Below are 27,515 nucleotides of genomic sequence, written 5' to 3'. Positions count from 1 at the left end.
AGCTTGTTATGAAGCCCTTTTTGTTGTTGTTCTGCAGATCTATTGTTCTTTTACAATTGCATTAATAGGCTAAAAATAACAAAGGCACTTCTACCAGACTTAAATTGCAATTTTCTTCCTTAAAAATTATTATTTTACGCTGTGCTGGTCAAGATCACAGAAATTTTTTTCTGACCACAGAGGTGTAAGGTACCAAATTCATACTTCATGTAACTGCACTGAGGTAAATGGAGTTACATAAGGAATTAATTTGTCCTGTCTCCTCCATTTCCTTGGAAAAATTCTTTGTTTTAGCGCTTGCCAAGTTTTAACTTCGACTCTCCCTCGCTTAACATCTTCTTGTACCTAGAGACAGTTTTTAAGACTATAAAGAGAAATACAGCAAGGGGAAGACAATTAAGGTGAAGGTCTGCTTTTTAAATTGAAAGTGCACTTCGACTGCAGTAAAAAACTGCCAAAACCTTTTTGTTTTAGTATAAAAGTGTATGGGATTACTCCTACATCCATGAGGATATGAAAGGGATAAAACAGTGCATGTGTAACCACGAGAGGAAGAGGATTTAAGTGATGTTTTTCTGCCTAAGACCCATGTGTTTATTTTCTAACTGCAGCAGTTGGGATAAATAGGGATCTTTCTTGGTTAGAGGAGGTAAGAATGTAAAATATCACACACCACTTCTTAACAAAGAATGATCTCCCCTTTCCCCTAGACTTATTCAAAACTAACCAATGAGAGAAGCTGGATACTCTCAACTGCAATTTCATGATGCAATAAAGTTAGTTTTTGGATGGTGACATGGCATGAAATCCTATGTACAAGTTCAACCCACCAGTAAAACATTATTTAAAAACCAAAACCCTCATGAAACAGGGAGAGTGATTTTCCTTATGATGGTTTTATGTTAGTTGGTCTTCCTGCTGCCAGTATAAAGCCAGGATAAAGCTTGGTCTAAAGACTGTGACTCATAGCTGGCTAATCCTGACAGGAATGCAATGACATGCCCATATTTGATCTTGATCAATTTATTACCTTCAGATGATCTTGAGACATTAACAAGCATTTCAGCACATATTCAGACATTAACATGTGTGCCAGGGGGTGCCAGCCCTGGAACACTGGGAGTTATTTAGGGCTTCTCCAGGCAGGGAGGAGGAAGGGATTGGGGGGCACCCCCATCCATCGACTGCTGCCACGTGCACGCAGCTCCTGGATGGTTTGCAGCCCAGCTGCAGCTCCCACTGTACGATGAGTTAGGAATTTCCAATTCCCAGGCCTTGGTCAGACCGGAGAGTCCAAGATGGAGTTCGCCAGCAGAGGGGAATTCAGACTGTGGCTACTTCTCAGGGTGGGAACAGTCTGGCCTTAATCAGTACACTCTCCTTTGAGAGTTGCTTTACATCAAGTTCTTTCATTTTCCTGAGATAGAAAAACGCTCTCAAGCTTCATGCAAAATTCCACTCATGATCTGTTTCAGCCCATGCCCTTTGAATCCTAGTCCTCTTTTTCTGTTATTTTAGGCCCAGCTTTCATGCTAGAAAGCATCCTGTTTGTGTCTAGTACTGTGGATAATTAATACAGGTAGAACAAGTTCTAATGCAAAGTACATTTCAGATCATAAGCACTACAGAGTTGGTGGACCTTCACAATTTTTAATACATTTTCCTCACTGGGACATTTTGGTGGTTTTTCCTCAATGACTCACTAGTGGCCCTATCAGTGTTACACAATAGAAACAAGCACTGACTTCCAAAACCAGTAATATTTGATGCTGGTAGTAGATAAAGCTCATTTAGAAATCTTAAAAAAACATAACCACCAAAAAACCACAAACCCTCAAATGTGTCAAGAACAGGAATTTTAAATAAGCTGCAAATAAAATTCAGAATAAAAAGCCCATCTGGAGAGAAACCCACGCAAAATTCTTGGAAGTGAGGTGTCTTAATGTTTAGGGTTCTGGACTATTCTAATGGAACAAGCTTCCTATTCATACAAGAAAGCACCATTCATAAAAGAGGCTTGACTTGCTAAGCTTCAGCTTTGATGTCCCCCAAAGCCATATAAAATACCTGCATGTAAATTTTTTTGGGACTAAATGAAAGGTACAAGCACTTTTGAAACCCTTGAGACAGCCAGCAAACGGGATTTTCTACAAAAATGTTTTTCCAGCTGAGACAAATATGAGATGTGTGACAGCATAAACATTTTAAGAAACAATCCATGGCTAAAACCCGTCTGCCAGACAGAGGAAGTCAAAGAGCTTGCCTTAGGGGTTTAAGAATACCAGATTATTCAAGTACTGATAAATAAAAAATAGAAAAATAGGGGGGGAAAAAAAAGACATGATGATGGGCTGAGACTTTCCTGCATGGAAACCATTAGGCAATGCTTCTTAAAAACTAAAACCCCTTTGGTTGTCTAGATTTGAAACAAAGTTTTCTTTAATACAATGGCTGGGTATTGGTGACAGTGATTCTATCACCAAGGTATTGTCTCAGGAATGTAATGCTTGCACCAGTTTTCTAAAAACATTTCCATTACTGAAAGAGGAAACTTGCCAAGGTAACACTGAGCTTATTTCTTCCCACAAGTAAACTGAAGGTGAGGAATGAAGATTTTTTTTCTGAATTTACCTTAACCAATAAAAAGCAAGGCAGAAAAAAGGGTATCCACTGTTGCTGAGGAGAGGATGTAATAAGCAGCAGGGCTTTCCTATTCTTGAACTGATTACGGGGGAGAAAAAAAGAAAAAAAAGGAAGGATAAAGATTTATATTTTCATTCACTACTCTTGGAATCTGGTTCAAATTGAAATACATAGAAATAGCTTAATATTTAATGAGCCTTATAGACCACAAAAATGTGATGTAAGGATTCACTTGTCTTCACTGACTCTCTTTATAGGGACAGATGTGCTCCTGAACCCTCAAAATGAAAAATGACAAGATAAATTACCACTTAGTGGAAACTAAACCAAAACAGTTACTAAACTAGCCAGAGAGGGACAAAAAAATATAAAGAGACAAAGTGTATTACCTGCAAATTCAGCAAGTAACCACATTCATCATTAAGGAATCAACCCTGCCAACAGCAGTTTTTGGAGAAAGCCCAATTTCCCCCTAAAAATAATTTCAACAGACCAGCTATTAGACTATTATTTACATGAATGACAGACTATGAAGTTCTTCCAACACAGAAGGTTAGACTTGTGGATATAAAACTGGCAAAACACACTGGTGGTAAAAATAGAGCTATGACTACAGAAGGGATTGCAAAAAAGGAAAAAAAAAAAAGATCAATCTTTAGAAAACTGTTGATTGAAACTCTTATTAATATGGGGAAAAAAATTAAAATTCATATGTATTCCAAAACAGAAGAATGATCAAAGTTCCAGAAAACAAAGCAGATGCGAGAGCATTACTTTCATGAGGAGGAAATAGTTTATTGGAGTTTGTCTTAAAATTTGCTGAGATTGTAACCTGCATTGCTTCCTGGCATCTTTGCTGGTAAGAAACTACCTCTTATTTAAGGATAGTGGTGTTGTTACTGTTGAATTACCAAAAATATGGGGAGGAGTTCTGCTATGGTAGAACTGCTACAGCTACGATGTAGAACCAGGGCTGTAATTACTTGATTTTGCACAGTTTCATAAAATCTGTTCCTGACCTAGTTAGGTTCATAGCCAGACATGAGTTTTCCTCTGTAGACAGGAAAATGAGACAACAAGGTAAGAGGTTTGATCTGAAAAGTTTCTATGACGTGTCACCTGAAGACTGAACAGCTTTGTCCAGGGAGCACCTTGTGCACAGAACTAACAGTTTTATGCTTGGAACACTTGTAGGATCAGGCCCAGGCAAAAGTAAGTCTATTTATAAGATACACAGTATGAATGAAAATGTTTTAAGGAACATCTGCCATCATTCCAGAGACACTCAGCCTTGAAGAGAACACTTTAATTTCAACACTCTTTTGTACTGTGTATCATTAATAAGTCATTGTACTGAAACGGGGCTGGAAAGAACAGATTCTCCTTGAGAGGTTATTTAATGACATAGATTTCAGAGTAAGTACGTATTCAGTAAGGCAAAATACTGAACATTTAACTGCTTTTCTAGTTAATAATGAAGTTATAATAATACCATGTTCCTTATCTCATGGGTTTGGAATGGGCAGACACAATCTGGAATTGGGTTTCCCCATGAAGTCTCTATAAAACATCACAACTGATCACTCATAACCAGGACAGATGTTTCTCTTACCTTGCTTGCATCACAAAATAATCTCAATCTTTGCTACGAATTTGGAGAATTTTAATACTTGTGTGGCTTCCATGAAGTCAACAGGAATTTTGCACTGAATGGGTGGGAGGATGACTGTTCTCCACACCTCCCTCTCCTCTGCTACTAGAATTGGTGATGAGCTTATTTTTTATTTTGCACTAGAATTTTCCTTGTAGTAAAAGCATAAGGAGGGAGGAAGGGAGAAAGGAAGGGAAAAAGGAAGGAAGGAAGGAAGGAAAAAAATGACACTGACAAACAGAAACAAGAAAATAAAGGAATATATTCTGTATAAAGGTGTAAACCAACACAAATTAAATGCAAGCAATCTGGTATCACTTATAAAATTAGAATTTTTCTCATGAACCAGATTCCCCACTAATGTAAATTAACAATTTGCTCAGTGTACAAAAATATTCAAAGCCAACTATCAGTTCAGCTGCATTCAGACTTAATTTACGTAATCCTGTAGTTGCACTTTATAGACACACATTTCAAAGTAAATCTCTTCCAAGGTGATGCTGGTTTTATGTAATCATATCCTCTTTAGAACTTACTAAACTTATAACAATATTTAATTTAAAATTTCAAAGTCAGAGGGGTATTTTCAAGGTTTGTGATGCTTACGACTTTTAGGTGAGGTAAAAAACACTTTATCACTGGAGCAGCTGGCAGAGCCAGACCTCAGCTCTCAGCACAATGGGCTGTAATAACCACCTATTAGCAGCGGTGTCAAGAGGTGAGCGCTCCTCACACGGCTTCCTCCACGGTGCTCTTGTCCCATGCCAGCCTCCAAAAGGAAAATGAAAAACCCGATATTTTCCTGTTGGCTGACCCTTTCCTCCCACAGCTTCCTTTCTGAATAAAATTTTGACACGAACGGTTTAAAAAAAAATAATAATAATAAGAGGCGGTGCCAAGGAAGGAAGGAAGGAAGGAAGAGTGGTCTGTGCCAGTACACTTCTGCTTACCTTTACAGACTTTGGAGGCTGCTGATATCCTGACTCCCATGGTAGGTAACTCACTGAAGATCTTTACTGAAGACTTTAAAAATCCCACAGGCACTTCGGCTCCTAGGGCAGTAAGGAGAGTCCTTTCTGTTATCCACAATACTCACCAAGGCAAACCCCTGCACCGCACAAGGGGCACAGTCCGATTGACATGCAAAGCTCTCCCTGGCCCCTGTGGCAGGGGAAGCACCCAAGGCCCTTCCAGCACCGGCCACAAGAACAGGGAACAAGCAACAATCAGCAAAAAAAAAGCCCAGAAACATGTGATGTCTGAGGCTCTTTCTCAGAAACTTCAACGCACCTTGTTTCCCCTCACTACTCTGCTTCAGGCCAGCTCAGCCCTCACCTTCCTCTCACCTCCCGCTCTCCCCCAAAAAGAGCCAGGGGAGTGTCTGCAGCCATTTCCTGGCTCGCGCAGACCCCAAAACACGACCCCAACGGGAGCCCCCCACAGACCCGAGTGCCCCCCGCTCCCGACCGCCCGGGCGACCCCTGGCAGCCCGCGGGGAAGCCGCTTCAGGGGCCTGGGCGCTGCCAGGCCGCGCTGCGGGGCTCGCCGGGGAGGGAACACCGCTCAGGGCAGGCGGGCAAGAGACTCGGCCGGGGCGCTGGGTGGGGGGGTAACACAGCCCGGCGGTGACCGCGACCCGGCGGTGGCGCGGGGGAGGCGACAGCGGGGCTGGGCCGGGCCGGCTCCCCCTCCGCCCTCCGCCGTCACATGAGAGGGGCGGGCGGCTGGGCCGAGGCGGTGGCGGCCGCCGGGACTGAGGCAGGGCTGGGCGGGGAGGGACGGGGCAGAGCAGCGCGGCGGCGGAGCGAGGCGGAGGAGGAGGAGGGAAAGCAAGCGAAGGAGAAAGAGGAAGAGAAGGAGGAGGAGGAAGAGGAGCGGGAGTGGCCGCGAGGCGCCGAGCGAGCGGAACGAGCCCCGGGCCTCGCTGATCGGCGGCGGAGCGCCCTGCCCGCGGTCCCAACATGGACGAAGAGGGCGGCGGAGGCGGCGGCGGTGAGTGCGGGGCTCTTGCGGGGGGTTCGCGGCCCCTGGCCGGGCGGCACGGGAAGGTGCCCCGCTCTCGGAGCCCCTGACAGCGGCTGCGGCCGCGGCCCCTCCCGCCGGGGCTGCCCCGTCGTGCCCGGCGCCCCCCGAGCGGAGCCGCTACCTCGGCCGGGCCACAATGGGGGCTCTGTGCCCCTCACCCGGCGGGGGCGCGGCGGGTCCGGGACCCGCTGCCCTGCCCTGCCCTGCCCTGCTCTGCCCCGCCGCCCCCGGCAGTGCCCTGACAGCCCCGCGCCCTTTGCCTGCAGCTGCTCGTCCGCTGGGAGAGGGAAAGGGGGGAAATACAAAAATAATAAAAAAAAAAGTACGTGTCTGGCAGTGTACGAGCAGCGAAAAGAGTAATTAAGCCTTGCGAGGGTTCTGTTTGTGTGTGTCATCTTAATGGAGGCTCGGTGATCATCACGGGGTGGTTCAGCCAGTTTAAAAGAGGTGAACTGTTTCCAGCGGCGGCGGCGTTAACCTTGCCAAGATACTACTTTTAGAAAATCCGGACTCGCATGTTGGGGAAGCTTTTATTTGTAATTTTTATCTTATTGGAGACCGGCTTGCGCGCTGTCCCAGTTTAAGGCGCTGCAGACGTGCCACACGCTTCCCTCCTTTAATTTATAATGGGTTCTGTGAGTGCGTGTGTAAAGCTGCTGCCTGAAATAACCAGTTCTTGTGTATCATCAGCGATAATGGTGGCTGAGCAGGAGCTGATCCTGCCCTGGGGCAGAGGGATCGACTTCATGGCCTGCCCTATATTCAGTGTGTCTGTGGCTGGCTGTGCAGTGGTGGTACAGCATGAGGTGATGAGGGTATCTCTTAAATAAAATGCTAAACAGGCTGCCTTTGAACGCACTGGCTGATCTCTACATAGCTAAAGTAGGGGCTAAACCTCGTATGATTATTAGTTGCACGGTACTTGCTGATTCCAAGTACAATTAACCAGAACTCGGAAATTAAGTGGGTGTGGTGTTTGTTTTGACAACTTGAAAAAATAATGCTGTGATGAATCAGAAAAATAATTCTTCAAGCCGTCGTTTGGAAGTGTGGCCATTTCTCAGCAGGCACTTGTTTAGTCAGTGGTAGACTTAAATCTTGAAAAAAAAGTCTGAAAAAGGAAAACAGAAGACAAAACAAGCCAGTCCTGAAAAGTTATTGTTCAAAGCAGTTGAACGCTGTAATTGTAAAGAACAGAAAGCTCGTTTAACTCAAAATATGTTATTTTCACAGGATTATGGACTTGCATTTGTAGTTAAGGAAAATGAAAATGTTTGTTACTGGCACTAATCCTATGTGATATAGTACTTAATCACGTGCAAGATGTAAACTAGAAAGTGGACACATTGCTGAATCAATCTTTCATAAGGCGTAAAGCATTTCAGAGTTGGATTTTCAGAGGAGGAAAAATACTCAGGACCTCAGGAGGAGTCAGTCTGTATTTAGCCAAAGGCTGGTTCTAGAGGTAAAGTCAGATTTGTTCCTAGCATGCAAGTGAAACTATTATTTATAACTTCATACCACTTTAATAAACATGTTGCTTTTTTGGGTCAAATTACAGTATAGTTTATGTTCCTACTTACTTGGCTTCGTTGTAAAACAGTTGCAGCCTAGTAAGACTGGACAATTTTTTTGCAATTGGTGTATTTGATGTTTTACACTGACTTCTTGTGAGTATTGCACTTTTTTTTGAATAGAGATCCAGTCTCGCTTTTTCTTATGGATCACTGTCAGTTTGGAACATCAGGATTAGTTAGGTCATTTCCAGCTAATGCATTAGTATTTGGAATTGCAAGTTGTTTTGTTTGGGTTTTTTTTCCCTTTTACTTTCTTTCTTTAATAATAGAAAGATTGTGAAAGTGTGGATTTGACGGCCAGTTTTAAAACCCTTTATTGTTGCTGGGTAGTGAGGCTTGTGATACCTGAGCAATGAGACTCCCTTGGTAGTCTGACCAAGGCAATCCAGTGTTTTGAACCCCTGCAGAACATTCTAAATCCTCACAAAATTAACATTATTGAGTGGGAAATACTTAGAGATAAGAGTTTTGCTGTGCACAGGTATTTAAGAAGTATATAAAATTATTTGAGGACTGCACAGAGTCACCCTAATTAGAGACTTGAACTAGATAAGCATGTAAATATCTAGGACATTAAACTGTGATTCAGAAGGTAAGCTGCTATTCCCAGTTCAGCTCTGCCTGTTGCCCTGCTCTTCAGTTTCATTTGCATCCGATGCTTCAGTTCCCTTGTTTGTCAAATGGGGTCAGTTGTTTTGCCACCTCTGATAAAAACTGTGAGTGAAAACAGAGCTGTGTAACATTAGAATTTATTATTTTAGAAGCTCTTGATGGAACAGAAGTGTTAATTAAGGGAATTGTTCTCAGTACCTCTTTCTCTTTTGTGTGTGGAGCCCTCAACAGGGCCGTGTATTTATATTATACAATCCACTTACGCACAAGCCTGCCATTGATTCCAGCAGAGGCTCTGTGCATGGATTATTGATGTGATATGATCCGAGTCAGTTGGTGTTTGGCTCAGCTTGCCTTTGTGTTCTGATTAAAATATCTCTGTGGTTCACTTAATCCAGGAAATTTCTCCTCCTCCCCCTCCTCACTTGCTTTAAAACCACATCTTGTGTGCTTTGACCGAGGCTTTTCTTGCGGGCTCCCAGTGAGGTGGTTGGTGGTACCAGTGACCCGCGATCCTCGTGTTCAGTAGTGCTGTTGGCAGCCTGTGGAAGGTCAAAATGTATAAACAGTGCTGGAGGCCCAGGATAGTGCTTCTGTTTGTTTTCTGAATTTCATTCTAGTCATGCAGCAGCTTTCTTGTCCACCAAATCCAATCCCGTGCCATTCCTCTTGGAAAAGACTGCAGGATTGGGTACTTACCAACTTCTGTATGTTTGTTTTAAGCTGCCTCTACAAAGGGCTCTAAACAGACATGCCAGAAGGTTAAAATCCTGCTTCTACTTGACAAATAGACCAAATTACAGCACTAATTAGGGCATTGAGGTTTCCCTGCGTTCCCCAAACTCTGTGCTTTGTTTCTGAATGCTGAAGCTTTTCTGGGACAGAGCAGTTCCGTTGCCAAGCTCCGTTGGTTGCTGGCTGGTCTTGCCAGTGCTGGTGCCAGGTAGCACGTTGGGTCTGTTGTGTGCACAGAATGGAGACACCCGTCCACGAGACAGAGAGACCAGATCGTCTCCCAGAGCGCTCAGGAGAGCGGCTTTGCTGCCAAACCAGATTTAGCAGGGTCACTTCTGTTCCGCTGCAGGGCAGAGATTACCTATTTATAGGTAAAAGCTGTTAAATGTAACGAACACCCCTGATTTTTCGTAGGAAAGAAGTTTTTAAATTGATTAAATATATATATTTGTACTTTAGACGTGAGCAGCCTCATCTTTTCACACTGTAGTATCTTCCCAAGGTAGACATTAAAGATAGCAGAGGCCATGTGGCCTCCTCATGGTTCTAGACATTTGCTTTGCATTTAACACTAATGCTCCATGTTTTCTTCTCTTATGAGTTTCTTTTATTATAAACAAATGTGTTTTAACACAGAAGAACGTTAAATATGTTTCAATCCCTACCCATCAAAGTGGATAACTTGTACCAGTAGTTTTAAATAAAAGCTGTCCCAAAAGTCCTTTAGAGGAGGGCTTGTAATTTTAAATAGCACTGTAGGGAAATGCCAAGAATATAAAAATGCACCTGAGTGTTAAAGTAACCACTTGGCTTGGTTCTAGGGAGAGAAAAAGAGCAGGTACAGAGATGGAACACAAAAAACCTAAATTACATAAATAGGCTTTTACCAGCTAGCAGAGCTTCATCCTAAGTCTCCTTTTGCTGAATAAATATTTCTTCATGCTAAACTAACCTCATATTTGTATGGCTTCCCTGTCAGCTCAGTAGGCTCCTCATTTTTAGCCCCAAACCACTTAATCTGTTACCACTGCAGTAAAAAGTGTCATAATAAGATATTAATAATTATACTGTAAATATTAGTTATTTTCGGTGGTGTCAGAAAACGGGCTTGTTAATTGCAGTAACACATTAAGTTTTTCTCAGCCTAATGTTCGATATTTTTAGCTGGGACTTGGAAGAAAACATGAAATTTTGGCAGATAGAATTTCCAGGAGTCTTTGGTTGCCAAACTTGATGTCTTGTTATATAATGGCATTTGGTGACGTGCTCAGCAGTGTAAGCACGTAAGGATTTAGGGGAGCAGTGTGCCTGTAACAGCATCTGTCTGCACTGGTACAGCTGGGAAAGGAGCTGCAGGATTTACTTACAGGAACAGAGTGTATTTTGCAGAACAATGTCTGGGAATTGTAGTAACAGCCACGAGAAAGTGGGTTTCCCATGGGCCACTCTTACCAAATGGGTATTGCAATCTTTTAATATCACTGGAGCTGTAAGAGCTTTCTCCAGTGGAAGGGCTGCAGAAGGTGAGGCAATGTACTGTTTTTCAAGATAAAATCTACAGCTCACATGCAATTTCTCATCTCATCGTATTTATTGCTTCCCCTTCTTTTTTTTTTTTCTCTAATAGGATTTTGAAAATCCTGATTTTCCTCCAGTTTCTTCTTTTTATGAGGGTGTGCAGTGTTAGGACAAGGGTAAATGGTGTTAAACTGAATGAGGGCAGATTTGGGTTAGGGTTGGGGCTGGGGTTAGGGTTAGGAAGGTGTTCTTTACTTTGAGGTTGGTGAGACACTGGCATAGCTCTTCCAGAGAAGCTGTGGATGATGTCCCATCCCTGGGAGTGTTCAAGGCTTGGAGCAATGTGGGCTGGTGGAAAGTGTCTCTGCCCATGGCAGGGGTTTGGAACGAGATGAGCTCTTAGGTCCCTTTGAACCCAAACCTTTCTCTGATTCTCTGACTGTGTTTGCCATCTCTTTGTCTTAGAAGTCTCTGCTTTCCTTGTGTAGCAAAAAGGTTTTAAAAGCTTTCAAGTATTTTACTTGAACTGTAGCTCTGTCTCACCTGCTGCTGTCCATTGCTCCCTTCTTTCCCTTCCCAATACAAACATGCTTTAGTCTCATTCTTCTTACCTGCCCTCTTTGACCCCACACCCAAAATTTAAACTACTTCTGCATCTCTTTTTCTGTTGAAAGTCATGGAATGAGCTGTTTGCAGGCACTGTCTGAAGAGGATCTCCTCCAGGTTCACCCTAGGTCCTCTCCACACTTGTCCTGACCCCTTGTACTCGGTACATTCCCTTCCTCCTCTTTGTCCTGCCAGCTGCCACTAGTACTGTTTACTATACTTTTTGAAATCTTCCTTTTTTTTTTGGCTTCTTTGAATGTTCTCTCCTCCCCCTCATGTCTTGTTACTCTCTTTTCCACTGGGAAGATGATCTTTTTATGTCCAACTTCGCGTTGTGAAGATTTGCAGGACCCTGTGCTTGGTTTAACACTCCCTCCCTCTCTACGTCTCGTTTCTGGATAATCAAATTTTGCAAATAAAAATGGAACTATCGGATTTAAAGGGATTACTCACAGCAAATAGTCTGTGCTCTGGATCCAGTGCCATCTGTCCCAGCTAAAATGTTGGCTTGTTTGACATCTTAAGATTGCGAAATTGTCGTCTTAAGCTTAATGAGTCTAAACCAGAGCTCTTAATGCTGTTTCCACCCCCTTGCTCTCTTTGATGTCTGCAGACACACGCTGACATCGCCAGTAGTTATTGACAAGTAAACAGCAAGACCTTGTAATTTATTGTTTCTCAAAAAATTGTCTGTAGAGAAGTTGTAATAAATACGGCAGCGAAAGGGCGATGCAGAAGTACTGAAATGCTTTTTTGTCTCAGAGGTGTTCTCCTATTCAATGTTAATTTTCCTATTTAAATGCACAAATAGATTTAATCTGGTTGTGGCATCTTCTGTGTGAAAATGTGTGACGTTTTCTGTCGACTTCTGCATGGGGCTACCCAGCCTGTGGGTTAGTGTTTTGTGATGATTGAATGGATCTGTGTAGATTTTTTTTTTCTTCCTTTTTTAAAGTAAAGTGGTAGTTAATGATGTCTTCTTCACTTTGTCTCCCTGTAATACCTAAGCACGTATGAAAGGATTGACTGATTTCAGTGAAGAGTTGGGATGTAACGACCGTGTGCTTCTTTCACAGAGAAAAAAATAAGTCCTTAGTACTGGTTTATTAGGAAAACCTGTCAACAGACAGAACTGGGGGACAGGGAAGTGAAGAACACATCATATTTTACTCAGGTTCTACAGAAGAGAAAGAGAAATTATGAGAACAGATGTAACGTTGGCATTTGTGGCTTCTTCGCTGGGCATTCTTGTCAAGCGCTATGTTGTACAGGAAAGGTGGATGAATTAGGCAGTAAAAGTCTATTTATTTATGCCATTTGTATAACTTTTAACATCTATCAAATTGTTTTAAATTGCATATGACTTCCTTCTTTTAATTTCTACAATTTCATGGGAAAACTTAGTCTTGCAAATCTTTTGGACAGCACGATTTCCTTTTAGTGGGATAGACACACAAAATCCACTAGAAAACCATGTGTTTTGTGGTCCTTTGAGATTTGCCTGAAGAAGGAAATGGCTTGACCTATTTGGTTGCTATGAAGTAAAAACATTCTTGTTCTCTCTCTCCTTTTTTTTCTTTGTGAACATCTGTGTCACATTTATTTCATTACTTTCCGAGGTTCTTTAAGCACCATTATTTGGTAATATAAAGTTTTATTTAAGGAAAACAAAGTGGTACGTAGCTGCTTCCACAATTTCATTCCAGTTCTGATATTTGATTATAGAAAGGTATAAGTGGGTTTCCAATGCAAGTTGACATGTTGAAAGGCAACCATTATCTAGCATTTCCTGGGAAGAAAGTGTTTGAAAATCCTGTAGGATCTCATGGAGTTAACAGGAAGTGTTGCGTGCTGGAAACTTGTGAAATCTAAATCAGGATCTCAGCTAGGATTTGGAACACTGGAGATCTCTGATCTGATTTTTCAACAGGTTGGGCTTCTTAGCGTGGTTTTACTAATTAGCCTCATTTTCAGATGTTTATTATAAAAAGAAATAGTTACCTTGTGCCAAGTGTATGGAAGAACTGAAGCTGATGCTGTTATTTAGCAATCCAAAGGAAATTGTCCCAACGAGGACAGAGTTTGCTGATTCTGCTAATAATTCTGAATTCCATGAGAAAATTCTTCAGTGAGGATCGAAGATCAGTCCGTTTGCGAGAGTTGAATCTGAATTCAGGTCTGGCTTTTGCTGTCACATCCCACAAGGGCTCAGTTGGATTTTGAGGAGCTGCTGCTGTTCTTTGCAGATCCAGGTCCTTAATACCAAAGGGAAACCAGTGCTGATTTTTAGATGAAATACATTGAATTTGTTAACCAAACAAGAAAGCTCTGTGAGAACAACAAAACACAAGTGTGCTGACTCTTGGGGTATGGAAGAGCCTAATGCTGACTGTGGGAATTCATTTCAGTGGCTCTTCTATCCAGCTCCCAGTTCTCACACAGCTTGTAGGAACATTTACTCCTCAGTCAAATGAGATTGAAATGGAGGCTGCGCAGGGCGCAGGCTGGCAGGAGGAGTTGATGGGTAGGAAAAGAAACGCGTCCAATCCCTCTGGTGCTCACTCTCCTTCTCACACACAAGTGTGCACCAAAAAAAGAATGAAAAATTAGCATATGCAAGTAAGGGAACTGCCTCATACTGTTTTCTCTAAGGGGACTGTGAAATGTAATCACTTAATGAGTCACCTCTACGTTTTTATCCAACTGCCTCATTAATACTCAGTGTATTAATTAATTAATTAACTTCTAGAATGGAGACTTTTAAAAATTTTTGGGTTTAATATCTGATTTATTTTGCAGAATACCATTCATGCTGTTTTCTTGTTGAATTCCAAGTATTCAGGAGTCTATTTGCTGTTACATTTTCGCTTTCATGTACTGTAGATCCACATTCCTTAATAAGGTCCTTGTTTAGCTCACAAGCAGTGTTGTCTGGAGGGTCACATTCTGACATCAACAGATCCCGTTGCCTTAGTACAAGAGAGAGGGGGAATTGTCAAAAGGGTCATTTGTAGTTGCATTGGCTATTATAAAATACGGAATTACGGTTGCTTGAAGCAATTTCTTATATTCAGGAGTCAGATTCCAAATACTCTTTTTTTTGGTTGTTGTTTCTTACTCATGGAAGTTTGGACTAATGAACTTCCTGCCCCGTCATTCTGCTGCACCGAGGAGGAGTTTTCCCACCAGGCCGTGAGCTCCTCTGCACAGCTCTGATCCCTTGCAAAATGCAATTTTTGAATGTGTAAAGCTGCTGCACGTTTTTGTCTCGGTGTCTTGTAACTGGTCAGCCGGGGCATGTGGAGGAAAGTTTTTGCAGGAAGCTGAGGTTAAACCAAAGTGGTTGCACGAAGAACTTGTGGCTCTGTCTTTGACCACTGAGCTCCTCATGTATACAGGGCAGGGGCTTGGTCCTGTGTGGGACCATTCTCAGTCTTCCCTGAGAAGACCAGAAGGACCTGACCCCTCTCTTGTACATGGCCAGTGCTCCACTGGTTGCAGTTGCCCACTCAGGAGCTGCTGTGTGCAAACTGTGTGCACTGATGGTCCATTGTAACAGATCTGTGAATTGATCTCTGCAGTTCATTGCGTGGGGTAGGTGAATGTGCATCTCTGTAGTGTTGTGTGGTTCTCCCTTTTTGTTTTTTTTTTGTATTTTTGAATCTATTTTTTAACTTATTTTTTCTTTTCTTTTTAATTGAAAGTGTTCTGCTTGGACACACCCAAAGCAAGCACTTAATATTTCAGGAGTCCACCTTCAAGAGCCTCCATCAGGCTGATGTTACCTTTGGTTTAGTTTTGTATTTTGTAACCCCAGTATATAGTAATAGGGGAAAACTCATTTTGCATGTAGTATCTGTCATGTAAATGCCTAAATGGGTAGTCCATGTTATGGAACTGTGTGTTTATAGACTCAGAAGTAACTGTTTTATTTTATACAACTTTATTATGATTTAACTTGCTCTTCTGCAAGTCAGTCTTGACCTACTGTACCCTTCTAGTTATTAAAATTACCATATCATGCACTTCCAGCATTTTAAAGCAGCATCCAACATTCATCTGGGGACAAGGAGAATGTCTGTGCTTGTTTTCCCACCATCTCTTATCGTTTGTGCTGCTATTCCTGAATTGCAGTCTGTATTTCCTCAGTGGAAGTTGAAACTGGTAGCCAAGGTTAGTCAGAGTTTAGGGAAGTGGCTGTTGTGTCTATGAAAACATTTACAGTCGCAGAAGGGAGAGATTAAAAGGTTTCAGGTACGTGGCTGGTTTATTTGTGTAGGTGTTGCTGGTTAATTCTGTAAGCTGGGAATCTCAGGCTGGGTCCTAAGCCTGTCTTGTGTGTATTGTGTGAGGTCAACCTTTGCAGGCAGCTGGTGACATTTAAGTTTGCTGTACATGTTTTAGCAAGGATAGATAAACAGGACATATGGAGTTGATTATTTTTTTGGCTATAGGAAGTGGATTTTTGTGCATTAAATATAGTAACTTTCTTTTTTTAAGTATCTGAGAGGAAGCTTCCCTACACCCAGTGATTTAAAAAAAAAAAAAAAATCAGTATACATGTAACTTTCTTCACTCTCATTTTGTGCAGTGTAAGCTGGAAAGACTGCAATGTTTAGTCTTGGTCTTGTACCAATAAATGACATAGTATCACATGAATGTTCTAAAAGATTAGGTGATATTTTATAAGAGCAAACATAAAAATGAAGACTAGTTGAAGTCCTTCCGCTGTGAATTCAAAGTATAGAGAGTATGTGCTATGTTCTTATGGCAACTTATTTATTTTGCTTCTATGACTTCTACCTGTGTAGTAAACTTGAAAAAACCCCATGTGTTATGAAGGGGAAAGGTTGGGTGAAATTGGTAATCCAAATTAAATACAAATAATACTCTCAAGTTTATGGAGCCTGTGGGTGGGTGGACTTGGCAGACCTATCCATTGTGGTATGTTAGACTTGAAAGAGCATATGGAGATGATTATTTTCTGGCATTTTGTAGTAAAGGTTTTCGAAGAAGGAAGTTTTAAAATTTTTAATTTCTTTTTTTTTTTTTTTTGAAAAGAGGTGAAAAATAGGAAGAGTAACATCAGTTTGCACTGAGAAGTAGAACAGTTTGTTGTAGTAGCGTGTGGCAAAACAATTTATTCAAAGGTAAGCTGCTAAAAGAAATTCTCCTACCGTTTTGCTGTTGGCTCTCTTGTTCTCTGCAGGCAGCCAGAGATCCTGTGCAGCTGGGACTAATACAGGATCCAGCTGGAACTTCTTTTATTGTTGTTCAGATGTCCGGTGATGGTCAGATCGGAGTTATTGTGTGGAAATTCAGTAAAGGAAAAGGGTAGGGTGGGAAAAAAAGTGACTCTCCATAAAAATATTCCAGTAAAAGCAACAGGAACTAGGAGTATCCATTTCAGAGCTCTGCCATAAAGCCCATCCTGAAACACTTAAACGCCTTCAGATTTTTGCTGGAGACTTGAAGTCATCTTAGAGTTTTTGGGTTGTTTTTTTAAACAGCAGTGAAGTTGGCTGGTTGGAGTGGGAAGGTGGCTGTTCTTTTGAGTGACTTAATGGAAGAAAATACTGTTTTCTCATTCCCAGTACAAGGTTTTAGTTAAAATGAAGTTCTTTACTCTTTAAAGCATGGGTACAGTATGTAATGCTACAACCTGGAGTATGTAAAACAGGTTGGATTTTACTAATTTCATTTATTCTGTGTTTCTCTAGTCTTTGTTCTGCAGAGTCTAAGGCTGTAAGGAGGGGAGGACCCTAATATTTCTCTGTAGAATTTGGTTTACTTTTGATATATGAGGTGTTTCCAACTCTGTAGACGCTGCCTTGGATTGAGAGTAAATGAAATAAGTGAGCAATGCAGCAGGTGGATGGAATGGCAAGAATACTTGATGGTGATCAAAGTAATAAATTCTTTTTGCTTTCAAAACAGTTTGGTTTTTTTCCCTTGACAAAAGGTCATATTTCTTAGGTTTCTTTAGAACTGTAGCAAATCATGGTGTTTTTTAGTTACTTGAGACTAGAGATGCCTGTGTTGGAATGTTCTGTCCTTTGGGCGTCTTCCTTTCCAAATCTTTATTCCAAACTTGAGCTTGGCTGATGGAGTCCATCAAATAGCTCCCTGAATTTCAGAGTTCTTTCACTGTTACTTCAAGTCTTTAGTTTTGAATGTCGTGACTCAATCAGTTTGTAATTGCACCAGTCTAATTTAATAAGCTTAATAACAATAGTATACAAATTGTAAGTTCTGATTGACTGGAAGAACTGGCTTAAAATACTGTGAGTTATTTCCTTCACTATTGACAGTGACATGAATTTTAAAACATAACTACTGTCTCAGACATAATCCTGGACAGTGCATTGTCTTCCATGTGCCTTAATTGGTGTATTAATTTTTTTATTGGAAGAAAAGTGAAAAAGAAAGGATAAAGGTTTGTGGTCAGTCTTTGGCCGTGAGACAGCCTGGCACTTTGCCCCACAGTGCTAGAACAGAACAGCAACAACAACTCATTTTCCTTCCCGAGCTAGAAGGAGCTGATCTGTGACTTCAAAGTGGAAGTGCAATGTGGACAAACACTGTGCTTTGAAGGCAAAACACTTCCAGCACAAACCAATTTCAATGCAGAAACATCCATGATGTCCTTGTAAAAAATCATTTTTGGAGTTCCTGAGCATGGGCACCCATACCAGTGGTAAGGATGAGGATTTTGTTGGGGTGGCAGGACTGATGCTGCCTATGGATGAGTGACAATAACTGTTGATAGTGGTTTGGGGTTTTTTTTAATTGGCATGTGTCTCTTCTTCTCTTTAATTAAACAAATGATGACATTTATATTACTCTATTACTGCATTGGGTGATGTATATCGTGTACAGCTGTTTGAGCTTTAGTCACATTGTTTCCCAAGCACCTAAATACACTATTTTAAGTGAACACCAGGCAAATAATTTGCTTTCCCTATTTATTTTTTTTTTTGTTATTACAGTGATTAAATAACAAGAACTACATTTTATTTGCCCTTGTTTTGTCACAATGGTAGTCCAAGTTCTTTGCTCCCAGTTTTTAAAGGCTGTGGTATTTATTTGAATTGGGAAGAGCCCAAAGGAATCTCTTCCAGTTAATTGTGAAATGCAGGTCAGCTTACAGTGCATTTTGCAGAGTTGGTTGTATGAGGAGTCTGTCAGTGTTGAAGACCATTACAACACAGCGACTCAAATGAGCAGCTTTGCTTACAGATTTGCTTTAGGATGCTTTGGCTGTATTCAGGATACATTAGAAGAAAAATTAAGAAGATATTTGTAGCTTGAGAATAAAATCTGCTGGTGAAATTGAAGAAGGTAGGATGATGTCTTGCATGTTGGAGAGAGAAACACTGCACTGTTTTCTCTCTATTCCCACTATTACTGTGCTGTGGTTTTCTGTGGAGCTCATATGGACTTGGGAGATGATTTTCTAATGTGACTGGAGAACATCAAAAGGTCCTTCTCACATTTGAGAAATCATAGGACAACAATTCTAGCAAAGTTTTGGCTTTTCACTGCCTCGTTTTACATTTCTGAAGAAAGGGTTTCCTGCTGAACAAACACATGTTAGCCTGATAGCATTTTCCTGTATTTGAATTGGGAACAGTCAAACGACTCAAAAAAAATTTATGTCAAAGCAGATACAGGGTTTTAGCATAGAATATGTGCCTACAATAAATCTATTCAGCTAATCAGTCTGCTTCCTTTCACTCCCACCCCCTTGCAGCTGGAAGTTCATCAGCTTCTTGCTACTATATCTGGCTTCCTCTTGAGACTTTCTGGGGCAGAGTTAACAGTGGTGGCAGGCACTAATGAACAATGTCCTGATTATATTCGGTGGGTCTGTATAAGTTGTCATTTTCCACTGCTGCCATTTCTTATGGAAAACGTGTCATCAGTGGAGTGTGAGCACATTTTGTGTGCCGTGCAGAGCTGTGTGCTGCAGGAGTTGGGGAGAGCATGTACATCACCATTACATCAGTGGGAGGTATTTTTAGGTTTCATTAGTGACCAATTTGGCATTTAGAATGGAAAATGGATGATAGGGTTTTATTTTCATAAGTTCTTAGCTAGGGTAATGCAGGATGTCTAGACTTCCATTGATAGTTTGTAATGAATAATGCTTTGAGATTCTTTGGCACATGACGAGACTTTTTTTGAGGTACAACTGTGGAAGAATTCAGGAAAAAGAAAAATTAGATGCTTCCATTTGTAAACTTCATGATAGAATATTTGCAGTCAGATCTGATGGAATCTATTGAAAAACTTCAATAGCAGTGATTTTTGTTGACCTTTTTTCTGTAAAGGATCACAGTGTAATTTTCAGATCCAGCTGCTGGACATGTGGTGATGCTGGTTAAACATCTGCAGGGTCAGTTGGGTTTGGCACTCCTATGTTCTGCTCCAGCTTCAAATGCTTCCAACAAAATTTCAAGGTCCACTTTGTTAAGGCATTGGAAAGATTGTAGCACAGATACTGTGATTGAAGAGTGTTTTAGAACTAATTTTTGTATAATTTTGAAGTGGACTCCAGACTGCAGCCTGTCTAGATGGATTAGACAGAGGCTGTCAGGCTTTGATGATTATTGGTGACAAAAACCTACGCTTAATAGTGCCACCACTTTTACTGCCAACAGCTTTCCTCAGTGGTCAGGAAATACTTAAAGCAGTAAGGAGGTGACCTGTGAATGGCGTTCTCCAGGTGTTCTGTACTCACTGCTGTGTTGTCCGTGTTTGTGACACACAGAAGAATTCCTGAACTGCATTCGTAGGTTTTTCCACTCCTCATCACGTGAGCTGCACACGCTGCAGACTCCTGACAGAAGTTACAGTTTGGGATTTCTGGTTGCCAAAGGCAAATTGAGGGTGATTGCAGGTGTGTTAATGTGAGTCAGATTTTTTCAGCCCTGTACAAAGTTTGTCTTTGTGCAGTGAGGGCCTGAGCCAGGTGGGACACTGCTCTGAGGGGACACTGCCTCTTTGGAAAGGTGTTGGGCTCCATCGAACCACGCTGTCGATGAAGCTGGTGTGTGCAGGTGAAGAAATCACCATTTCCTGTAGGTTTTACTCATTTAGGAAGTGATACCCTTTTTGTCATTTTGAGGAGTAACAGAACTAAAACACTGGGCCCTTCTCAATTGTTTCCCAGTCAACAAAAATGTTCCCCATTTGAGCATGGCAGGATGAAGTGGAAATCTGAGAAAGTATGTTTATTAATAGGAGTGGTGGGAGCTCCTAAAAAGAGATTGAGGGTTGAATGCCAGTTGCTTACATTTGCAGGGAAAATGCTGAATTTTATATGCTGTAAGTCAGAGATATTGAGAGTAATGAAACTAAATTACTTAGATCTTTGAAGTTGTATGGATATGATTTTTTTTTCTTAAGTACTTAGCTGAGAAAAATGATTAAATTATTTGAAAATAAAGTACAAAAGATTATGTGTTCAGATTATTTTTCACTGATCTCTGGAAGGAATGCAGTGATTTTGCCAGTAAGGGGCAGAGAAAACAGCTTAGAAAGGCCAATGTAATATTTTAGCAGATTTGGTTGAAACATTTAGGGCAAGTTTAAATGAAAGAATGTCTTTATTCAAATGAGTTTTTGATCAGAATGCCAGAAGGTCTGCTTGGAGTATGAAAAATCTTCCTTTTTGTACTGTATAAGTTATGTCTGTACTGACAAGGATTCCAGCAGATGCTGAGTGTGCTCTGTTTTGGCAGTATGGAGAGCCAGATTTGGTATGAACTGCTGATGGGCTTGTGCCAAGCAAAGAATGAGACACCAGGGCTTTGACCTTACGGTAAGTGGATCCCTCCAGCAGGCTTCTTATCAGTGGACCAGATAAAAAGCTCTTTTATATCAGGATTAGGGACCTGTCAGGCTAATTGTTTCACGGTGTGGTGGCAACCAGCAATTCACAAAAGCCAAGCATACTCTTTTCTGAGAATCTGAAAATGGTTTGCAGTCTTGAACTGAGCCTTACTGTTCCTTCACTGACAAATCTGTGAGTAAATTCCTGACTCTCTCAGTGCCCTTTCAGACTACAGGGCACGTGGCCAGTGGGCCTGTTGATGTAATAGGAAGAAACTAGAGCAATTCAAGCCTAAGATAGCCAAGAAGCAAAATACTTTATTACCTACAGTGTGTTTCTCTCCAGGTGCTGCAGCTGAGTGGTTTCCATAGCAGGTACCAGGGTTACTTTTTTTGGAGGAGGCTGCAGGAATGTCGAAGGCTTTCACAACATCAGGGCATCACATGGTGCACAGAATTGTGCATCCTGGACTCAGTCTCGTTTTGGGAGGATGTAAATGCTGCCTGAGCAGCTACTTGATAGATGAGCAGTCCTGTGTGGCACTCTGAGCTGCCTTTGGAGACATTCTTCAGGGAAGGAAAATCGCTTTCAAATCCGGCAGTTGCTCCACCTCCTTCAGCGTGCAACTGATCTTGGAAAATGAATAAATAGAAAGCTTCTGCAATAAATGCTCTTCTGAAATCTAACTCCAGAGCTGTGTCAGGGGCAGGGATGGGGGAAGGGAGGAAAATGAACTTTGCTTTGCTTTTTCTGAAAACTGGATTGTGTGCTTTAGAAACAGCCGGCAGTCCTAAGTAACGGCTCATGCTCCCCACTAACAAGCAGAGCCCTTGCTGCCAGGAGGAGATGGTGATGGAAATTTGTCACAGAAAGACTGTCTGAGCCCCAACTGTTTTGCTGGAAACACAGTAGGTCTGATGAGCTGTGCCTGTATACTGAGCAGGATTGGGGGGGTATCTGGCAGCCGACAGCAGGGTCTGGGCTCCGGGACCCCCCTGCAGCTGCTCAGCGACATTCCTGTCAATTTTCCATGCTGCTACTCGAAATGGATCTGACAGGAATGTCTGCTACCACTCTGGTGTGTTTGCTTTTCAAGTCTATTTTCCACAGGCTGTCCTAGGAAAAAATGTAGGTGCATGGCAGCCAACCATTTCCTCTTCCCAGTAATTGGGGGTGATGTGGGAAACAGCCGTTTTGTAAGGGTGAAGCTGAAACACACTGCTGCAATTTATTCTTTTTTCCTTCTTGTGCCATTTCAAAAGCTGAAGGAGTCAATGCTCTTTTTTGCCTCTTCCTCACCCAGGGTATGATGAGTTGGTCTGTGCTTTCAGAAGGAGTTGTCACATCCTTGGTCCAAGATCCTTGGATCCTGCAGCTGAAAGAAGTTTAGATTGGCAGCAGGACATCTGTGGTTAGTCCAGTTGTTCACAGGGACTTCTGGGAGTTGTGTGCCAGTGGGAGATGGAGTGTGCCTGCTTTCCTTTTCCTCCTCACATACTCCTTGGGATTGTGAGGAGAAAGAGTCCTGTCTCCTCCAGTAGTTTAAACTTTGCCTCACACTCTGCAGAGTTGTCAGGAATCATCCCAAACCCTCTAAAGTGAACCCAGAGCCAAATCTTGGTCAGTGGCAGCAGTAGTTCACCAGTCCAGTCTCCCAGTCTGTAGGGGCTCCCACTTGTTTGACCTGTTTTCCATCAGCAGTCAGTGCTGGTCAGCTGAGGAGTTGTTTAAAGCTGAAGTGTTTTTTAATTCCTGTCAGTACTGCCTGTATGTTTGGCTCAGTCACAAGTGAACTGTGCTGTCACAGAAACTGGTCGTGGGACTGTCCAGCCCCTTTCCATCCAGTTCTTTGGATAATTCTGATGGTAACACACTGTACTTTTATTGGGCAAAATCACAAATGCCCCAAGTTAAAAGGTGCATCCTGCTCTTATTGTGTGGCTTAAAAGATGTTGCTCTTGGAAAGCTATTGCACCTAGACATTTAAATTTCAGAATTTCCTCTTCTTGCTGCAGGCAAGCCAAATCCACTGCTCTTTTGCTGCCATTTCATTGTGCTGCAGTGAGTGAAGGGTTTCAGATGGAGACAGGAGATCTCTGCTGTGCCACTCAGCAGTGCTCTGTGTAGCTGCCCTGGGGATCTGTCTCTCTCACCTCCCAGGCAGTGTTGAGGGGGCACCCTGATTTTCTTCCCAAGGCTCCCACTTAAAATGTGGCTGTTCAGCATTGCAAGTGGATCTGTTAAGTGCTCTCACTGTTCTCCATGGCCTCTCCTGGTGTTATTGTGGGATCATTCTCTTGCTCGGGGGTGCTAAAATTTTTGGTGACCTGGATCTTGCCGTGAAACTGTACAAAAGCAACTCAGAATTTATAGACTTTCACTCTATAAAGACTAAATTTGGGTCAGTGCATACTGTAATGTAGTATACTATAAGCAAAGGCTTTCAAATGCAAACATCAGAGGAAATGTATTTGATTTCAGCTCTAGCACTACATAAGCTCCCCATTTGTTTCTCCAGTTTTGCACATATGGACGCTCCACAGAGAGAAGATGATTACTGAGCTCTCCCAAAATCATTTATCTGTGAGACTCTGCCTTGCAGCATACATATTGAGGAGGGGGAAAAAGTAATTTGGTTCTGTTTGACAGTGTTTTGTTGATCTGATGCAGTGTAAAGGAAAGGCTTGAGGCTTCTTATTTTTGGAAGGATGATACCTGTATTTGTAGTGATGGTATTACTACACAAAGCTGGTTCTGATCACCCCTCCCTGTTATTTGCTGTGCAGGGAAAAAAAAATCAAATGCAGTCATTTTGTTAAAAAGCTAAAAGCAGAGTAAGAAAATTTTAAGGCAATATAAATGCCCCACTGTGCCTCAAACAAGCAGGACAAGGCAAGATTGTGCATTTTTACTTACAGTGCTTGGCACTGCCCTGCATTGCGTTTGTCCCACATTACTTGGATGTTACTGTTTTCCGTGTTGAAGGAGGACCGTGATGTTGGGATGTGATAGTGTGACAGTGTAGCACTGAAATCAGAATGGTGATTCACCACAATTCCTGAACAGTAGCTGGTAACTGATGCTGATGAAGGCACATGTTACATTGGATAGTATTTCCTGTATCTGTGCTAATCGTAGCCCTTTCCAAAACACTGCAGTGTGGCCAGCAGCTCCCTTTTTAATTTCCACATTAGCTGGCATCAAATTTTTCTGCACTTCTTAAATATGCATGGCCATGCATATTTTAACACTTTATATTATTAATGCAAGTATTAATGTATTTGGGTAAGAGACGTAGAATGTTAAGTTAAACTGAGCTTTCTTTTCATATTCAGTAATTTGTATTTACATATTTTAGAAAGAAAAGTTGCCCTAGAAGCATCTTCTGAATCTTGAAGCAAGAGTAGAGCGACTTCAAAGGAAAAATGCTTCTAAAAGGAAATCCATGCTTATCTATTTTTAATATCAGGTTGAACTACTTTTAGGATGTAGAGAATCCAGCCTGTACGGGTGGGGTTTTGGGGCTGAGCTCAGCTGCTTTTAGGGCTGGCTGATGTCGGGGGGCTGCTGTCCCCTGTACCTCCCTCCTGCCAGGGCTTTCTGCTGTGCCTGTCCTGTGGTCCCTTGGTGAAACCATTTGTCCTGCTAAACTGGGGCAAAAACAGACCCAGAAAAACCACCTGAAGTAGCAAAGCCATGCAGGACCATACAGGAGCTGGTACTGACCACTACCTGTGCAGTCTCACTCAGAGCTTGTCCCTGTGTGGTTTTTCTTCTTTCTCCCCAAGTGATGCTCCTTTATTTGCTTAAAAGTGGTTCTTTTAATTAGTTGTTGCAAAACAAGATAAAATGGTGAAATAAAGCACATTATTGAAGTAAAGGAGGCGAATATAATGTAATGGTGACCCTCAGCCCTGCCTGTTCATGAAAACAACAGGGCATCGACAGTAAAAAAAAAATGCTCATTAACTGAAACACACCCTGCTTTCTAATGGCCAGTATGGCATTGGCCTAATTAGGAGCTGAAAAGCAAGGGAGGTGCCTCTCGGGTTTCTGTGGGTACATCTGTGTGCCAGGTGAAGACGTGGAAGTTGCTGTAAAGCACCTCTTTGTGCTCTGGTGCCGTTAAGAAGGGCAGCTCATGGCCAGCAGCGAGGATTAGCAGCTCATGCGAGAGCTTTGGGAAGCCTTTACCCTCCCTCCTTCCCTGCCCAGCTGTTGTTGCTCGTGGTCTCTGCACACACACTTTGTAAAGACACACGTGCTGCTGTTGCTCCTGCTGCTGCAAACTCCTCTTCCCTTTGTGCTCCAGAGACAGCAGCAAATTTGCAGCTCCCCCGGCAGGGCCTGCCTTGTGTGACCCCTGAGATCAGGTGGGTTTTGGGAGGCAGGTAAAATGTGTGTGTGCATTGGATTTTTCTCCTTCCCTCCAGATCGGTGTTATCTCCACCCCGATTTTGCACAATTTTGCAACTGCCTACTTTCTGCTTGACTAGAGATGTTAACACTAATTAAATTATGTATGGCTATTTCTGACCAGGACAAAAATATAATCTTGCCTTGTTTGAAGTAATTCTTATGGATTATAATAAATACTGTTTGTTTTTTTTGACAAGAGATGATTTCACACTTGGTGCAGTTAAACTGCTGGACCTTTTCTGTCTAGAATAAAAATGTATTTCATATTTCCAATTTTTTATGCTTTTGTTTGTTCTTAAAAAAACCCCACACAAATGTCCATCACTGATATAATAAATTTGCTGTGCAGTGGAAGTAAAAGAAAAAAAATCTCAAAGGCTTAGCAGACCACAAGGAAACTATTTCCTCTAAATTCCTGAAAATGTATTTTTATGTGGTAACAGGATTAATATTGTTAGGGTTGCCCCCACCCCCATATTATTAGAAGGATAATATCTTAACTATAACTTGCCTGAAAAATGTTTTCAGGAACATCTTGTGATGGTGTGGTGGTTTCCAGCTGAACAGTGAGAAGGCTGGGGGTGTGTTGGAGCTTCTCCTCGGCCTTTGGCCACTAATGTGCCTTCTGGTCACAGAGTCCCTCGTGACTGAGAACTCCAAATAACTCTGCAAGCCATGAATTCTGCCCTAAATTCCTCATACCACCAACTGGTAATTTTCTTGCGTGTGAAAGGATATTGTGTAGAGGATTATTTCCCCCTCTTAATGAAAGTGTGATTGTGCTCCTATGCTGGAACATACTTCATAGCGAAGATTCACCAATAAGGGAGTTAAAAAGAAGGAAGCAACCAAATCCAGCTGGTTTCACTGATTGAATTTAGTGCAGATGTGGTTTGTTTCTGCACTGTGAAGTGAATCCATTCAGAAGGATGTCCTCCTACGAAAACTTGTATGGAATTTTTAATAGCCACAAGTGGTCACAGAATTGTTTATACATCTTGTCTGAAAGCTGGAAAACGTTCCTATAATTAAGTTTAAAAAAAAGGGAGCATGTAGGGGGGAAAGGAAGAGAGATAGCCTGAGAATATCCGTTGAGGCAAATGTCCTGAAACAATCAGATTTGTTCTCAGAGATGGATGTATATTATTTTAGAGGCCAGAAGAAACATGTCTTCCCATTCTGTGCATGGGCGAGGACGAGTTTGTTTAGTTTTAAGCCTTGCATTGTGTAAATATCTTTACACTTGCAAGATGTCTCAACTGCAGCAAAATTAAATTCCATCTAATTGTTCTTTGCTTGGAATGCAAATACCAAGGACCACCAATTTGGGACTGACACACCAGAAGGAAAATATTTATCTTTATGAAACCAAAAAGTTAGTTGGGCAACGAGAACCAGGCAGTTGTGTTGCTTCATAAGTAGGGTTACAGAATGAGTGTTTTGTCTGTCGTTAGAGATTGCTGGATGTTTGCTTTCTGCTGGCTGTGGAGGTTTCGCTGTGTCTTCTGGAGAGGCTGAACTCTGCCATCAGTTGAAGGGGTCGGGTGAGGTTGCTTTGGCTGGTGACTGAATATCGAGAGGCTGAAGTGAAGTTAAACTCAGGAGTTTTGGTTCATATAATACCATTGGAGACCTGGAAAATTATTTAAATTTTACTCCTGAAAAAGGGGAGGATATCAGGACTTGGAAAGTACTAGCTTTGTCTTCTGTCATGGGGTTTGCTCCTAGTTTTCACTAACCTGTGGGGTTTGTTCACTGCACTGAAACGCTTTTGTTCTTCTTTAGTATTTAAATGTTCATGCTAACTCCTCCCGTCCTGTCTACTTGGTGTTTAGATTGGTGAAACACCAAAAAAATAGAAGTGACTCAGACAGGACAGCTCCAAAATTTG

General features: G+C 41.9%; 1 protein-coding gene and 1 long non-coding RNA gene across 3 annotated transcripts in view; one reads left to right on the top strand and one right to left on the bottom strand.

Annotated features, from left to right (window-relative positions):
• Window positions 1-1,036: 1,036 nt before the first annotated feature.
• LOC126640958 (uncharacterized) lies at window positions 1,037-5,769 on the bottom strand. Of its 2 annotated transcripts, none has more exons than XR_007629168.1 (3): window positions 5,585-5,769; window positions 5,245-5,346; window positions 1,037-1,417 (listed from the first exon to the last, which is right to left on the bottom strand). It is a non-coding gene; the product is annotated as an uncharacterized LOC126640958 (long non-coding RNA). The 2 variants fall into 2 exon arrangements; XR_007629169.1 differs by lacking the exon at window positions 1,037-1,417 and adding an exon at window positions 3,343-5,063.
• A 327-nt stretch (window positions 5,770-6,096) lies between these two features.
• CYTH3 (cytohesin 3) overlaps window positions 6,097-27,515 on the top strand; it is a 48,912-nt gene continuing 27,493 nt past the window's right edge. The window contains exon 1 of the mRNA XM_050317187.1: window positions 6,097-6,286. Coding sequence (XP_050173144.1) covers window positions 6,256-6,286 — 31 coding nt within the window. The 5' untranslated portion in view covers window positions 6,097-6,255. The remainder of the gene's footprint in view (window positions 6,287-27,515) is intronic.

Source organism: Myiozetetes cayanensis, unplaced genomic scaffold, assembly GCF_022539395.1.
Source record: "Myiozetetes cayanensis isolate MyiCay16 unplaced genomic scaffold, myiCay2020 scf20-37, whole genome shotgun sequence".
Classification (NCBI taxonomy): Eukaryota; Metazoa; Chordata; class Aves; order Passeriformes; family Tyrannidae; genus Myiozetetes; species Myiozetetes cayanensis.
This window is presented reverse-complemented; position numbering and strand designations above follow the sequence as displayed.